General features: G+C 43.3%; 1 protein-coding gene across 1 annotated transcript; it reads left to right on the forward strand.

Annotated features, from left to right (window-relative positions):
- The first annotated feature begins 14,189 nt into the window (after positions 1-14,189).
- Positions 14,190-15,160, forward strand: LOC146680912 (lectin-like). Its single transcript, XM_085449041.1, has one exon. It carries the CDS (start codon positions 14,218-14,220, stop codon positions 14,956-14,958), a length of 741 nt encoding a protein of 246 aa, XP_085305167.1. The 5' UTR covers positions 14,190-14,217; the 3' UTR covers positions 14,959-15,160.
- The last annotated feature ends 934 nt before the right edge of the window (positions 15,161-16,094 follow it).

Consider the following 16,094-nt stretch of genomic DNA (forward strand, 5'->3'; position numbering starts at 1 on the left):
TAACATTCATCAGAACCAGGCATTAAAATTCAGATTGGAACTGAGATGTTTATTACCCTTATAACAAAATCTACAAGTATTTTTTTGCTATATCATGTTGTGCATGATATATATATTTTTGTATTTATTATATATTTTTTGTATTGTGTTTCATACATTGGGCATTTTTGGCAACGTTTTGTTAACAACAATGTTAATTTCAGACAAAAAAAGAGTTTTGTCCGTAACATTTTGAAATTATGGCAAGTATTGATCATGTTGATGAGATAGAGGTCTCATAAACTCATGTATCAAATATCATACAAAGGGCATTATAAGGTTAATAAAAATAACAAAATGAATACAGAACTAAAAATGACAATATTTGCCTTTAGTGAAGCACAGAAGTATTAAAATACAAAAATTGTCAGATTTAAAAATCACCTTTTTTTAGGTCAGAAATGGATGTTTTTATTTTTATTTACATTTATTTCTTTTATTCCTGATGTGACAATACAGTTAAAAAGTCACTAACATTGGACTAACATGATTCAGCTGGCGCAACCATAACCTCCACGCACCCTGTCCCCTTACTTTGTCACATTAAACACCTTTCTACTTTAAAGAAGTACCAACTTAAAAAACAAACAAAAAAACTGTGTATAATGCTTGTATACTACTCTCACTTAATAACAGCAAAATAGCAGGTCTGTGATACTGTGGGCTTTCATTGCCATAACTGGTCTGTGCTACTTTTGCAAGAGAGTACTGTGCCATCTGTCCTAGCTGTTACTGCCACTTACTGGTGAAGATATTTGTAGCTTATTTTAGGATTTAGAAATGTGTTAGATAGGATGTAGAAGTATTGTAAAGACACTGAAACTGCCCTGGATGTAATAAAGGCCTAAATGTGTCACAAAGTTAGGAGTAGACTTGTAGGAGACCCTCCCCCACCTTGAGCTGTGAAAGTAAAACAAAGAGAGATGAGTGGAAATTCTCCAGGGGATACCTGGGTGGCGGTCTCAGTATTTGTAACTGGATAACTGTGGTCTGGACGGGAGATGGACTTTTATGACCGGCAGGAAGTCCCTCACACAGAGACATATATACACATGCACACACACACACAGGTATGTGCACACGCAGGCAGTCACGTGCTTGCACACACATACACAAACACAGTGTTTTAGTTTTATGGCACATCATATAGGGTTTACGGTGGGGGTCGCTTCTATAAAACAGCGGGTAATGGAGATCTTGCAGAGGAATTGCCCGGTCTTGTACATCTCCCTTCTAGAAGGTGCATCAGTGATTGTGGATGAATAACAGTTTTGTGAAGTAACTACTGAGTCCTCGTGTCGTCTCTGGAGGCCTGAGGAATCCAAGGACTGGGGTGAAACTGTTTCGAGGTGACACTGGCAAAAGTCAAAATCATCGTAGTGCTCTGACCCTCTCTGTTACTTTATGTAGCTAATATTTCATTGTAATGAATACTTTTTTAAATAATATGATAAAACACTAATATACTGTATTTTCCGCACTATAAGGCACACTTAAAATCCTTTAAGTTTCTCAGAAATCGACAGTGCGCCTTATAATCCGGTGCGCCTTATGTAGGAATTCTGGTTGTGCTTACTGATCTCGAACTGATTTTATGTAGTACACGGCGCTCAAAACTCTGTCAAAAAGTGTTAGTACGACTTTGGTAAGCTACGAAGCCACACCGCTTGATGGATTGTTGGAGCATTTGCACTTTGCTGTATGCAAACTAAAAAATTTGTTTGGTGGTTTCACTCCCAATAACCTTCCACTTTACATCTACCTGCATGTGTTTTTAATGTGTGTGAGGTATAGAATACAAACAGAAAGAGAAATTTAAAGATTTAAAGGATATGAGTTCCACATAAAACTACACATTAATGTTAGCATAGGTCATGCAACAATGCAAAAATGAACAAAGGCCAGTTCAATGTGTTAAAAGATTAATGTCTAATATGCTTGAAAGAGAAAAGCAGTTGGAAATTACAAAGTATATTAATAATTAATCTCTCTCAAACAATATATAGAGCTATTTTTCTTCAGTCCTCTTCCAGTTTCTTCTCCTAACCTCTACATTTGTTGATTTCATAATATAAAAGAAATGAATTTTTAGGAGTGTTTTTAGTGATCCGAGCCGAAAGAGCCGGTTCTCTAAAAAGAGCCGGAAATCCCATCACTAAAACGAATCACTGGCTGTCTCCCAATTCAGGGTCTGCAGCCTTAAAGTACGCAGCCTCAATGATCCTCAAGGGCCGCGTACTCAAAGACCGCTAAGGCCGGAAGTGCGAGGTTTGTGTAATGGGACGGTCTAGCCTCCGTTGCGCTGATACTGTTGTTTGTCAATAAAGTAAAAAAAAAAAAAAAGGCCTCCGTTGCGATGCCCAGGTTGCCTAGCAACCATGATACTAACCACTGGAAACGTGTCATAGCTGTGTTTGACAGAAATGAAGGAGAAAATCTTTTGTTCATTTGTTTGTTTCTTGCTACATGAGCTTTGATCATTCTCTGTAAGATTAAGGTCAGCTATTGAACGGTATATATTTTAAAGTAAAGGCTTTAAAACCAAGTTAGTACAAACGTCACTAATGTCACATAACTTTGCCGACATGTGGCCAACAGTAATGTTTTAATGTTCTTCGTTATTAAACATTTGCGCATAAATAAGTTACATAATATTCAGTACTTAAAGTGTACTCTTCGGCCGCCCCTCATCCGCCGTTTTTTTCTGCAAATCTTTCCACACCCATCTCTGGAGAGAAACTGTTTCGAGGTGACACTGGCAAAAGTCAAAATCATCGTAGTGCCAGGTGGCTCTTTTGAAAGGAATCCTAAAACTATATATACACTCAACAAAAATATAATCCCAACACCTTTGTTACTGCTCCCATTCCCCATGGGATGGACGTAGAGACCTAAAATTCATTCCAGATACACAATATAACCATCCCTCCCAAACAGTGGTCACAAATCAGTCCAAATGTGTGGTAGTGGGCACATCTGCCATATTGAGATAATCCATCCCACCTCACAGGTGTGCCACATCAGGATGCTGATCTGACATCATGAGTAGTGCACAGGTGTACCTCAGACTGCCCACAACAAAAGGCCACCCTGGAATGTGCAGTTTTTTGCGCTATTGGGGGTCTGGGGACCCAGAACCTGTCAGTATCTGGTGTGACCACCATTTGCCTCATGCAGTGCAACACATCGTCGCATGGAGTCTATCAGATTGTCAATTGTGGCCTGTGGAATGTTGGTCCACTCCACTTCAATGGCTGTGCGAGGTTGTTGGATATTCGTGGGAACTGGTACACGCTGTCGTATACGCCGGTCAAGCACATCCCGAACATGCTCAATGGGTGACATGTCCGGTGAGTATGCTGGCCATGCAAGAACTGGGACATTCTCAGCTGCCATCTGCCCTGAACAATGTGAACCATGATCCATCCGTGAAGCGCACACCTCTCCAACGTGCCAGACGCCATCGAATGTGAGCATTTGCCCACACAAGTCTGTTACGGCGACGAGCTGGAGTCAGGTCAAGACCCCGATGAGGACGACGGGCATGCAGTTGAGCGTCCCTGAGACGGTTTCTGACAGTTTGTGCAGAAATTGTTTGGTTGTGCAAACCAATTGTTCCAGCAGCTGTCTGGGTGGCTGGTCTCAGACGATCTTGGAGGTGAACCTGCTGGATGTGGAGGTCCTGGGCTGGTGTGGTTATACGAGGTCTGCGGTTGTGAGGCCGGTTGGATGTGCTGCCATATTCTCTGAAACGACTGTGGAGACGGCTTATGGTTGAGAAATGAACATTCAATGCACGGGCGACAGATCTGGTTGACATTCCTGCTGTCAGCATGCCAATTGCACGCTCCCTCATTGCTTGTGGCATCTGTGGCATTTTGCTGTGAGACAAAACTGCACATTCCAGGGTGGCCTTTTGTTGTGGGCAGTCTGAGGTACACCTGTGCACTACTCATGATGTCAGATCAGCATCCTGATGTGGCACACCTGTGAGGTGGGATGGATTATCTCAATATAGCAGATGTGCCCACTACCACACATTCGGACTGATTTGTGACCACCGTTTGGGAGGGATGGTTATATTGTGTATCTGGAATGAATTTTAGGTCTCTACGTCCATCCCATGGGGAATGGGAGCAGTAACAAAGGTGTTGCGTTTATATTTTTGTTGAGTGTATATATATATATATATATATCCATCCATCCATCCATCTTCATCCGCTTAATCCGAGGCCGGGTCGCGGGGGCAGCAGCCTAAGCAAAGAGGCCCAGACCTCCCTCTCCCCAGCCACCTCCTCCAGCTTATCCGGGGGAATACCAAGGCGTTCCCAGGCCAGCCGAGAGATATAATCTCTCCAGCGTGTCCTGGGTCTGCCCCGGGGCCTCCTCCCGGTGGGACATGCCTGGAACACCTCACCCAGGAGGCGCCCAGGGGGCATCCTTGTCAGATGCCCGAACCATCTCAGCTGGCTCCTTTCGATGTGGAACAGCAGCTGCTCTACTCTGAGCCCCTCCCGGATGGCCGAACTTCTCACCCTATCTCTAAGGGAGAGGCTAGCCACCCTTCGGAGGAAGCTCATTTCTGCCGTTTGTATCCGCGATCTCGTTCTTTCGGTCACTACCCACAGCTCGTGGCCATAGGTGAGGGTGACTGGTAAATTGAGAGCTTCGCTTTTACACTCAGCTCCCGCTTCACCACGACGGACCGGTGCAGCGTCCGCATTACTGCAGCTGCAGCCCCAATCCGTCTGTCGATCTCCGGCTCCCTTCTCCCATCACTCGCGAACAAGACCCCGAGATACTTGAACTCCTCCACTTGGGGCAGGAACTCATCCCCGACCCGGAGTGGGCACTCCACCCTTTTCCGGCTGAGGACCATGGCCTCAGATTTGGAGGTGCTGATCCTCATTCCCGCTGCTTCACACTCGGCTGCGAACCGTTCCAGTGCGAGCTGGAGGCCCTCACCCGATGAAGCCAACAGAACCACATCATCTGCAAAAATCAGAGATGAGATTCTGAGGCCACCAAAGCGAAAGCCCTCCGCCACTTGGCTGCGCCTAGAAATCCTGTCCATAAAAATTATGAACAGAACCGGAGACAAAGGGCAGCCCTGGCGGAGCCCATCACCCACCGGGAACGAGTCCGACTTATTGCCGGCAATGCGAACCAAGCTCTTGCAACGGTTGTATAGGGATCGAATGGCCAGTAGCAATGGGCCAGACACCCCATATTCCCGCAACACCTCCCACAGGACACCCCGAGGGACACGGTCGAATGCCTTCTCCAAGTCCACAAAACACATGTAGACTGGTTGGGCAAACTCCCATGCACCCTCAAGTATCCTGGAGAGGATAAAGAGCTGGTCCAGTGTTCCGCGACCAGGACGAAAACCGCATTGTTCCTCCTGTATCAGAGGTTCGACTAACGGACGAACTCTCCTTTCCAGCACCCTGGCATAGACTTTCCCAGGGAGGCTGAGGAGTGTGATCCCCCTGTAGTTGGAACACACCCTCCGGTCCCCCTTCTTAAAGATGGGGACCACCACCCCGGTCTGCCAGTCCACAGGTACTGCCCCTGATCTCCACGCAACATTGCAGAGGCGTGTCAACCAGGACAGCCCTACAACGTCCAGAGCCTTCAGGAACTCGGGGCGGACCTCATCAACACCAGGGGCTCTGCCACCAAGGAGTTGTTTAACTGCCTCAGTGACCTCGCCCCCGGAAATTGGCGGGTCATTCCCCTCATCCCCAGACTCTGCTTCCTCCTCGGAAGACGTGTCAGTGGGATTAAGGAGGTCCTCGAAGTATTCCTTCCACCGCCTGACAATTTTCTCAGTCGACGTCAGCAGCGCTCCGCCAGCACTATACACAGTGCAGGTAGAGCACTGCTTTCCCCTCCTGAGACGTCTGACGGTTTGCCAGAATCTCTTCGAGGCAGTCCGAAAGTCTTTTTCCATGGCCTCTCCGAACTCCTCCCACACCCGAGTTTTTGCTTCAGCCACTGCCCGAGCCGCATTCCACTTGGCCTGTCGATACCTGTCGGCTGCCTCCGGAGTCCCACAGGCTAACCAAGCCCGATAGGACTCCTTCTTCAGCCTGGTGGCTCCCTTCACCTCTGGTGTCCACAATTTGGTTCGGGGATTACCACCACGGCAGGCACCAACCACCTTGCGGCCGCAGCTCAATGCAGCAGCTTCGGCAATGGAGACGCTGAACATGGTCCATTCGGACTCAATGTCCCCAGTCTCCCTCGGAATGCTGTTGAAGCTCTGCCGGAGGTGTGCGTTGAAGATCTCGCAGACTGGGGCCTCTGGTAGACGTTCCCAGCACACCCTCACTACGCGTTTAGGTGCACCAGGTCTGTCCAGCGTCCTCCCCCGCCACCTGATCCAACTCACCACCAGGTGGTGATCAGTTGACAGCTCAGCCCCTCTCTTTACCCGAGTGTCCAGAACATATGGTCGCAGGTCTGCTGATACGATTACAAAATCGATCATCGACCTACGGCCTAGAGCGTCCTGGTGCCACGTGCACTTATGGACACTCTTATGTTCGAACAGGGTGTTCGTTATGGCCAAACTGTGATTAGCACAGAAGTCCAATAACAAAGCACCGCTCGGGTTCAGATCAGGGAGGCCGTTCCTCCCAATCACGCCCCTCCAGGCCTCGCTGTCGTTACCCACGTGAGCATTGAAGTCTCCCAGCAGGACAACAGAGTCTCCAGGTGGAGCACCCTCCAGCACCCCCCCCCCCCCCCCCCCAGGGACTCTAAGAAGGCTGGGTACTCTGAACTGCCACTCGGCGCATAAGCGCAGATGACAGTCAGGACCCGTTCCCCGACCCTAAGGCGCAGGGAACAAACCCTCTCGTCCACCGGGAAAAACCCCAACGTACCGGCAGCAAGCCGAGGGGATATTAGAATACCCACCCCAGCCCCGCCGCCTCTCACCAGGGGCAACTCCAGACTGAGACAGAGTCCAGCCCCTCTCCAGGAGACTGGTTCCAGAGCCCAAGCCATGTGTAGAGGTGAGCCCGACTATATCTAGCCGGTACCTCTCAACCTCACGCACTAACTCAGGCTCCTTCCCCACCAGAGAGGTGACATTCCATGTCCCTATTGCCAGTCTTGGCAGCCGGGGGTCAGTCCGCCAGGGCCTCCGCTCCTGGCCGCCACCCGGCACACAATGCACCCGACCCCTATGGCGCCTCCTGCGGGTGGTGGGCCTGCGGGAGGATGGGCCCATGTCTCCTCTTCGGGCTGTGCCCGGCCGGGCCCCATGGACTAAGGCCCGGCCACCAGACGCTCGCCCTCGTGCACCCTCCCCGGGCCTGGCTCCAGGGCGGGGCCCCGGTAACCCTATCCCAGGCAGGGTAAACTGTTCCCTCGGTGTCCTTTTCATAAGGGTCTTATGAATCGCTCTTTGTCTGGTCCCTCACCCAGGGCCAGTTTGCCATGGGAGACCCTACCAGGGGGCAAAAGCCCCCAGACAACATCTCCTATATATATATATATATATATATATATATATATATATGTAGCCAAGTGGTAAATTAATAATAATATTTTCCATTTCAGTTAACCAAATATCCATTTAAGGTTCAAAAAGGGGTCTTAAAATGTTGTTTCTTTGTTTCCATGTATGGTAAGACAAGAATGTTATTGGGTAATTTAATGTTATTGCTTGTGCTATTTCTTTGGATATCTGCATGTTGTGTGCACTTGAAGCTGTTAATTTTATAGGTTTGTGTAGTTGCATATTGTGGTCACTGGGGGGGGGGGGGGGGGGCAGTGCTTAAGGGTTAACTGCAGTTTTCCAAAAAAAAACTTAACAAGAAATGCATCTTGGGACTTCCTGTTTACTTTTCTTTTTGTTGTGGATGTGGAATGGGAATGTTGTGAAGGAGTTAAATTGTTGGACCTGTATGTGCAGCGTGGAGCGGCTATTTTCTCCATGCAAGGGATAAGCTGCAAGATCATCTGTGTGCTCCAGTATTGCAAGTGAGCAGAGATTTCTGTGGAATACAGAGGCCACTGCCGTATTTTTGTATTTTGTATTTCATTTCATTTCTTTTATTCCTCGTATTGTAGTGGCGCATCTTTGTTTAATAGGTTATTCTGTTACTTTGCCACGTTACCTCTCGTGCTGTAGATGTTCAGTACAAGTCCATATGGCCGCTGTTTGACAAAAGTAAAGGTCAAAGGACATTTTTTTTTAGTTTATTCAGTCGTCATTGACAATAAAACTGCACATTAAGAACCCCAGTAATTGTGTCCTGCGTGGCTAACCATTTCCCAGGCTACATACATATATATATATATATATATATATATATACTTCAAAAACGCAGATTATGTGGACTCTGGCCCTCTCTGTTACTTTATGTAGCTAATATTTCATTGTAATGAATAATTTTTTAAATAATATGATAAAACACTAATATACTGTATTTTCCGCACTATAAGGCACACTTAAAATCCTTTAAGTTTCTCAGAAATCGACAGTGCGCCTTATAATCCGGTGCGCCTTATGTAGGAATTCTGGTTGTGCTTACTCATCTCGAACTGATTTTATGTAGTGCACGGCGCTCAAAACTCTGTCAAAAAGTGTTAGTACGACTTTGGTAAGCTACGAAGCCACACCGCTTGATGGATTGTTGGAGCATTACAGCCACCGTCAGGAGCCTCGCAGAGAAATCTGGGTTCAAACTCCGCTTCCGGTCCCAAAGTCAAATGAACACTGCAGCATCACTGAGAGTTAAAAACTGTCTAAATTCTTTCATCTTCAATAAAATGATCAGCGTTGCTGCTTTACCAGGTGTGACAATTAAGTCACTAGCTGGTATATAATAATGTGCTACGTGATTGCTAGCAACAAAGCTATGTTAGCATAACATACACACTGTAAGCTAAAGGATGAATGCTAGCTTAACACAAGGGTTTCCAATGGTCAGGGACAAATGCAATCGCATGGCAGAATGCTGTAAACGGGCTGAACTTCAGTCAGGAGAACAACTGAGATAATCCATCCACAATACAAGGTTAGTTATTAATATACTGCAACAACATGGGAATAGAGCAGCTGTGAGGGAATTCAATATTAATTAATCAATGGTACGGAAGTGGACGAAGCAAGAAAGCAAGAAGAAAGAGTTAAGTAAAGTTTTACTTATCTGACTGTTTTGTTTCACGTATTGCGCCTTATAATCCGGTGCGCCTTATGTATGAAAAGTAAAGTACATTTTACATTTCTTTACATTTTGTCATAGACATACTTAAACACAAAAGAAAATGTTTTTGATAAAAGTTAAAGTTAAAAAGGAAAAGTAAGAAAAGGCAATTTGAAGGCAGATAAGAGAAAATACCTTAAAAATATTACTCTTACAATTTATAATTGTGTTTACAGTACAGGTATACTAATTGTCCACTGTGTTTTTGAATTAAATTATGGGAACGGTTAGAAGTTTTATTACTCTTTAATGGTCTTTCAATTTGCCATTCATGTGTTGTTTTCCATCATGTTAATGGTGTGACAGTATAAATGATGACTTCGTTTGCACTTTGCTGTATGCAAACTAAAAAATTTGTTTGGTGGTTTCACTCCCAATAACCTTCCACTTTACATCTACCTGCATGTGTTTTTAATGTGTGTGAGGTATAGAATACAAACAGAAAGAGAAATTTAAAGATTTAAAGGATATGAGTTTCACATAAAACTACACATTAATGTTAGCATAGGTCATGCAACAATGCAAAAATCAACAAAAGCCAGTTCAATGTGTTAAAAGATTAATGTCTAATATGGCTGAAAGAGAAAAGCAGTTGGAAATTACAAAGTATATTAATAATTAATCTCTCTCAAACAATATATAGAGCTATTTTTCTTCAGTCCTCTTCCAGTTTCTTCTCCTAACCTCTACATTTGTTAATTTCATAATATAAAAGAAATGAATTTTTAGGAGTCTTTTATGTACAATGACCCACCTGTAGAAAACATTCACCAAAGTTCTCTCAGCTAAAGACTTTTAGCTACTAGCAGCAAGTAATTAAAAAAAAAGCTTTTATTAGTTGATAAGATGGTATAACATTTAATAATTAAGCAAGCAGAATGTTCATAGTATTATTTTTTCTATGTACAACTTTGACATAATTATGTTTATATGGTAAGAAAAAAATGTACGATAAAAAAAATCACAATATATATATAGAGAGTGGTCTATGATCTTTGCTGAAATCATTACCACACAAAATATAATGACAGTATAATAAGCAAAGCAAGAATGCAAAAAACAACAACAGCCATGTTGTGGCAGGGTGTGGTTGTTGCTTAGTAGTGATGGTAAATTTGATTCTTTTTTACTGAATCAAGTTTTAATGAGTCACTCACCAAAGTGAATTGGATTTTTTTGAGTCATTTGATTCACTGAGTCAGTCGACCAGAGAGTGCAAAAAATTTACATAATCACTCAAACTTAATTTGTTTCTCTTTTCATGTAAATCCTACTGCTAAGATGAATGATTCTAAAAGAAAACAACTATTTTATAGAGCAAAAAAGAGCAAAAACATTTCTAAAATTAAGCAATTTCCTATCAAAATTGCTTAATAACCATTTATTTTATTTTATTTTAATTTTTTTATTTTATTAGTATTTTCCTTAAATGTGTTAAATATATATTTTCTCATCTAAATGTCCACTGAGCTGTGAGCCAGGGGGCGGTAATGCGCCTTAACATTGGTTGCCAATCAAGAAGAAGAAGAAGCTGTGAGCCAGGAGGGAGGGGTGTCACTACACGATCCGTACCAGAAACCCGATCGGTACCCTGCATGCACGAAAGGTGTCTACTTCCGGTCGAAGCATTTTACGATAGTTACAGGTCAGAGTATCTGTTAAGATGTTAAGAATAACAAGTATCTTTTAAAATGTTTCCGATAATGAAACATTTAATATAAAGTAGACAAAAACAAAAAAATAAAAAGATAGTGACAGATCGGGACTCCCGATCCTTACTGCGCATGTGCAAAGTCGGACCGTACAAATCGGGTCTACCCGATCCGTACCGCGCATGTGCAGGGATTTTCTTCTTCTTTTGTTCGTTTAATGGCAGTGTACTCCCCAGTGTACGAGGATACCGCCACCTGCTGACCGAGCGAATGAACCCTATTGTAAACTCAAGTTAGCAGAGCGATGCTACTGTGAACCGAGGAGCTATTTTCTTGATGTGAGCTTCTACTCAGGGTTTTTTCTCCCAGTTCAGAGCAGAAATTCTTTTGTTACGATACTGGATGTTGTGTTTTTCTCCACAATTTTAATTATAAGCTAGATACATTACTGCTAACAGCAACAGGGATGAGTCAGTGAGTCAGTTGAGCTTGTGAATCATGATTCATGAGTCAGTAAAGTGATTCTCGAGTATTGAACGATTCGTTCATGATTCGCAGATCACTATTGTTTAGTTGCAGTAAGAGGTGGAGTGGAAGGCTGAGAGGACAGTGTCAGAAGAGGCTGGCTGTTGCACATTACTCTAATTCTTGCACTCTAGCACAATTTATTTAGTAGTTTGTAGTAGCTGAAAACCGCAACGTTACTGCGTATAGTGAAAAATAAAGAAACAAAGTCTTTGCATTTCTGGGACACTCCTGTGGCCTGCCGTGCTACGGACCGTATTAAAAGGCAAATTTGCAACATGCTTGTCACGGCTGCAGTGGCAGACGAATGGAGAATATGAGAGGAGGACCCAAGTGCACTGGCGTTACAACGAGTGAGCTTTATTCCAAATGTCTGAATACAAAGAGAAGCGGAGATGGCAAAGACAGAAACTAAGAAATAACCTGAACTGGGAAAGCTAACAAAACAAACCTAAAATCATGACATGCAGAATGATATGCAGGGATACACAGTGACACGCCGAGGTAACACAGACGGACCAGTGACGAGCAAAGGAAAAAACACACTATAGCTGTGTCTCAGTTCAGGGGCTGCATCCTTCGGAGGAGCCGGCCTTCGCAATCTACGTGGGCTGGGTTCTAGCCTTCAAATTTGCGTCACCACTGTCTCAGGCCATGTCCACACTAATTCGTTTTCATTTGAAAACGCATCTTTTTCTCGCCGTTCTGGTCTTCCGTCCACACTGAGACTGCGTTTTTGTTCAAGGAAAACGCAGCGTTTTGAAAACTCTCCAAGCGGATAAATTTGAAAACGTTTTCGCGTCGCAGTGTGGACAGCGAACCCGGAGCCTTGGCTGCAACACCAAAACATAAGGGGGGGGGGGAGCAAAGTGTGCCTGCTCTTCGCTGACTTAGGAGCGGCGAGTCCAGCGACCCGGCTGTTTCGTCTTTGCTGAAAGCACAGCGTTGTAAACGAGCTCGTTTACAACGAGTAAAGAATCGATCTCACCAGGTTATTATCGATCCGATGCCGACTTGGTATTAATACTATCCATATTTGGATTGATTCGCCCACCACTAGTAAAGAGTACACAACACAGAACACAGGGAAGCCAAATAACAAAGCCTATGAACTGGAACTCAGATAATAACACAGAACTGCGAAATACTAGGACAGAAACAAAACAGAAACCTGCCAACCAGGAGCTATAAAATATGATAAAAACAGAAAGTCATAATTCACAGAATAAAACTTAACCCAAAAACACAAAACACTGGGTGAAATGATCCAGGATGCTAAATTTAAAAAAGAAAGAATGTTTAAAGGACAACAAAAATGGGAAAAACAATACAATGATTTCTACACAGCTTACATAATATATTAATTTTTTTCAGTCCATTCTCTTGACCTTTCATTGCGACAACATGAAAAATGACTTTGCTTTGTTCCTGCAAACTCATTTGTTTATCTAATGTAGGAGCCAGGACAACTTCACTTTTTCCTTATGCAAATTAAATGTTTTGTTTAGCTTGTTCCAATAACTATGGTCTTTTGTCACCTTGAATAGAGTTTCTAGTCCCTTGTTTTTGTGATTAGACACAATTGCTGTGAAAGAAAGTTAATAATTTGACAATGTACTTACAGTAAGTAACAGCACTGCAACAACTAATTTCTTATACATAAGCTCTTATACATAAGCTTTTACTTGAATGTTTTTGATGTTTCATTTTTGTAGGAAAAAATGATAAAAGCTGTAGAAAAAAAGGTTAAAAAATGCAAGAACATCAGTTTCTCATTACATGCATAAATTTTAAAAATCCCTCTGTTGGTTTCTCATATTATTATTGCGTGTACTATATATAAAATAGCTTATATAACTATATATTATTCTTCCCTCAACCTGTTTGAATGTCATGCCATCATGTCCTTCTTTGATCTTCATTTGTTTTCCAAAGGAGGCTGTTTGGAAATTACGTCTGCATACACAAACAGGAGTTGTTTGTCAGCTGCAAAGTCACAGTCTCTCGTTTCTGATTAAGCAAATTCAGCATTTGTTTAAGATTTTCTATGCTGATGTCTCATTAAATCTGTCTTTTATGTCACTGACACAAGACAGATGCCAATTATCAGCGCTGGAGAAGACAAACGAGAAAGCATGGCGGCCATTGTTAATTTTTTCTAAGTGTCCTTCTTTCTCTAAGTAATTTGTCAAAATTCTGTCGGTTACGACTGTGCAGAAATTGATAGACTGCTGCAACAACACCTACTAGCTCTGTAGCCGCCATTTTTACTTCCGTTGTGTGTGACGTCTTCTTTTGCGCATGCGGGCCACTTTGAGGGCCGTGAACTGTTCACACTAGAGCACATTTGCTGTCACATTTTATTTGTAGTGTGAACAACCAGACAGAAAAGGAAAAAAGTGGACTGTGATCTGAAGTTTGAAAATCAGATTAAGGCAGTGATCAAATCTAGCTTCTTTCAGCTCAGGCAGCTGGCCAATTCTTTCACGGCAGCACTTTGTGACAGTGATCCACGCCTTTGTTAGGACTCGGCTGGATTACTGTGATGCACTCTATATCAGGGTCAGCGCATCATATATTACTCATCTACAGAGGGTGCAAAATGCTGCAGCTCGTCTTTTAACTTGCACTTGAAAGTTTGAGCACATTTCCCCTATTTTAGCTTCACTTCACTAGTGTCGCTTTTTAGGATTCATTTTAAAATTCTTTTATTTGCTTTAAAAGCTCTCCATGGCCTTCCTTTTCTTTTCAAGACTGCTTGAAACGACACATCAATGGATCAGGTCTTCTTCAGGATCCTGCTCCTGCTGAGCTTATCTACAAGTTTTTGCAAGTATGTTTGTGTGAACGAGGAAAAGACTCGGGGTGAAAGTTTGAGTTATTGTCGGCAGAACTATACAGACTTGGCCCCGGTTAGTAATAAACAGGATAATGAAAAACTGATGGAGCTCTTTCCCAGTGTCAATGACGGTGTCTGGTTTGGACTGGAAAGGAACCACTCAGACAAAGACAAATGGCTGTGGTCAGGAGGTGGAGCGTTGACCTGGATTTTCTGGAATACAGATCAACCTGACAACCGAAATAATGAAAACAGTGGTTTTATAAACAAAAACGGCAGGTGGCATGATGCGTATCCAGGTAACACAAGACCCTTTTTCTGCTACAGAGCAATAGTGGTGAAGCAGGAAAAGACTTGGGAGGAAGCTCTGGAGTACTGCAGGAAGCACCACGAGGACCTGGCCAGTGTGGCATCTGAGACCGAGATGCTGCTCATCCAGAAAGAGCTGAGCAAACATAACACAAAAGAAGTCGTCTGGATTGGCTTGCGCTTCTTATCTGAGGACTGGCTGTGGGTAGACAGGGAGATGATGGATTACGAGGCCTGGAGTCAAGGGGGAAAGCCACTGTGCTCGAGTACTAAGACGAAGTGTGGTGCCTTACAGGTGACACGAGGGACTAAGGGTGTTTGGGAGGCTCATAATTGTGAGGAGAAACTACAATTTATTTGCTACTGAGCTACTTTATTTCATAAAATACATTTAAATCACAAATTATTTGCTGTGTTTAATACATTTTGGTTATTTTTCTCATCTCTGTCTTTGCATTTTCCCTAATTGATGTGTAATCGTCTCATTTCTATTGTGTGACAAAGTCAGCATTTCATTATTTTACAAGCACTATCTATTATGATTTTTGTTTCATTGAGAAAAGCATGAAAAACAAAAATAAAAAAAACATAAAAATAATATGAAATATTTTCCAGATTTTGTTCATAATATTCACCTTTTCTGTACTTTCTTAAACACATTTAAATATTAAAAGACAAAAATAATAAATATTCAGACTCCGGTATGTCACACCAGTAGTTCAGTAGCACTAAACTTTCTATAATTAATTTCAATAAGATTAGATCAGGGTCTGAGGATTCAGGGGACCACTGATTAAATGTTTGGGCATTCTAGTCTGGCATCTTCCTTCATCACCTGATCCACCACACCACCAGCCTCTCTTGACCCAAGTGTCCATGACGTGGCCTCAGGTCTCATAATACAATTACAAAATCAATCACACACCCATATGTCGGCTTGCTTCACTAGGACCGTGGATTCCCCGGTTGGGGAGCTTTTCAGCACCTCACCAGAGACTCCAAAAAAGGTGCATAATCTGTGATGGCACTCAGTTCGTAAGGTGCAGGAAAAACATTATCTCGCCCACTATGGACAAACTCTATGTGCAGCTGGGGGGCTAAAAATAAACTCACTCCTGTGAACCCCCTCACCTGACAGTCCTGTGTCCCTAAATCCAGTTTAAACAGGTACAGATTGAATTGCCTTTGACTACCGCCAAATTCAGAAAGTACCAGACCGCTATGGTGAGTGGTGCGTCCATAGAACAGACCCGTACGGTTTGTTAAGGCCGAGCCAAGCCCTGTGCATTTAAGATACATTCCCACTAAGCAATATCAAATGAGGCTCCAAGCTTGGCCTTCATGAATGTCAAATCAGCCCAGATGATCCCTCCAGGTAATTTTTCCATGCCAGGGTCTCTCTAATCAAACTGGTTCTGGGTGAGGGTCAGACTAAGAAGTCAGTGTCTGAACCCATGTATTAAAAAAGCGCAGTAAAAAAAAAACACCCACATGCCTTTAACG

Source organism: Copadichromis virginalis, linkage group LG23 (genome assembly GCF_057382275.1).
Source record: "Copadichromis virginalis isolate Kocher_CV1m ecotype Utaka linkage group LG23, C_Virginalis_male_GT1.1, whole genome shotgun sequence".
Classification (NCBI taxonomy): Eukaryota; Metazoa; Chordata; class Actinopteri; order Cichliformes; family Cichlidae; genus Copadichromis; species Copadichromis virginalis.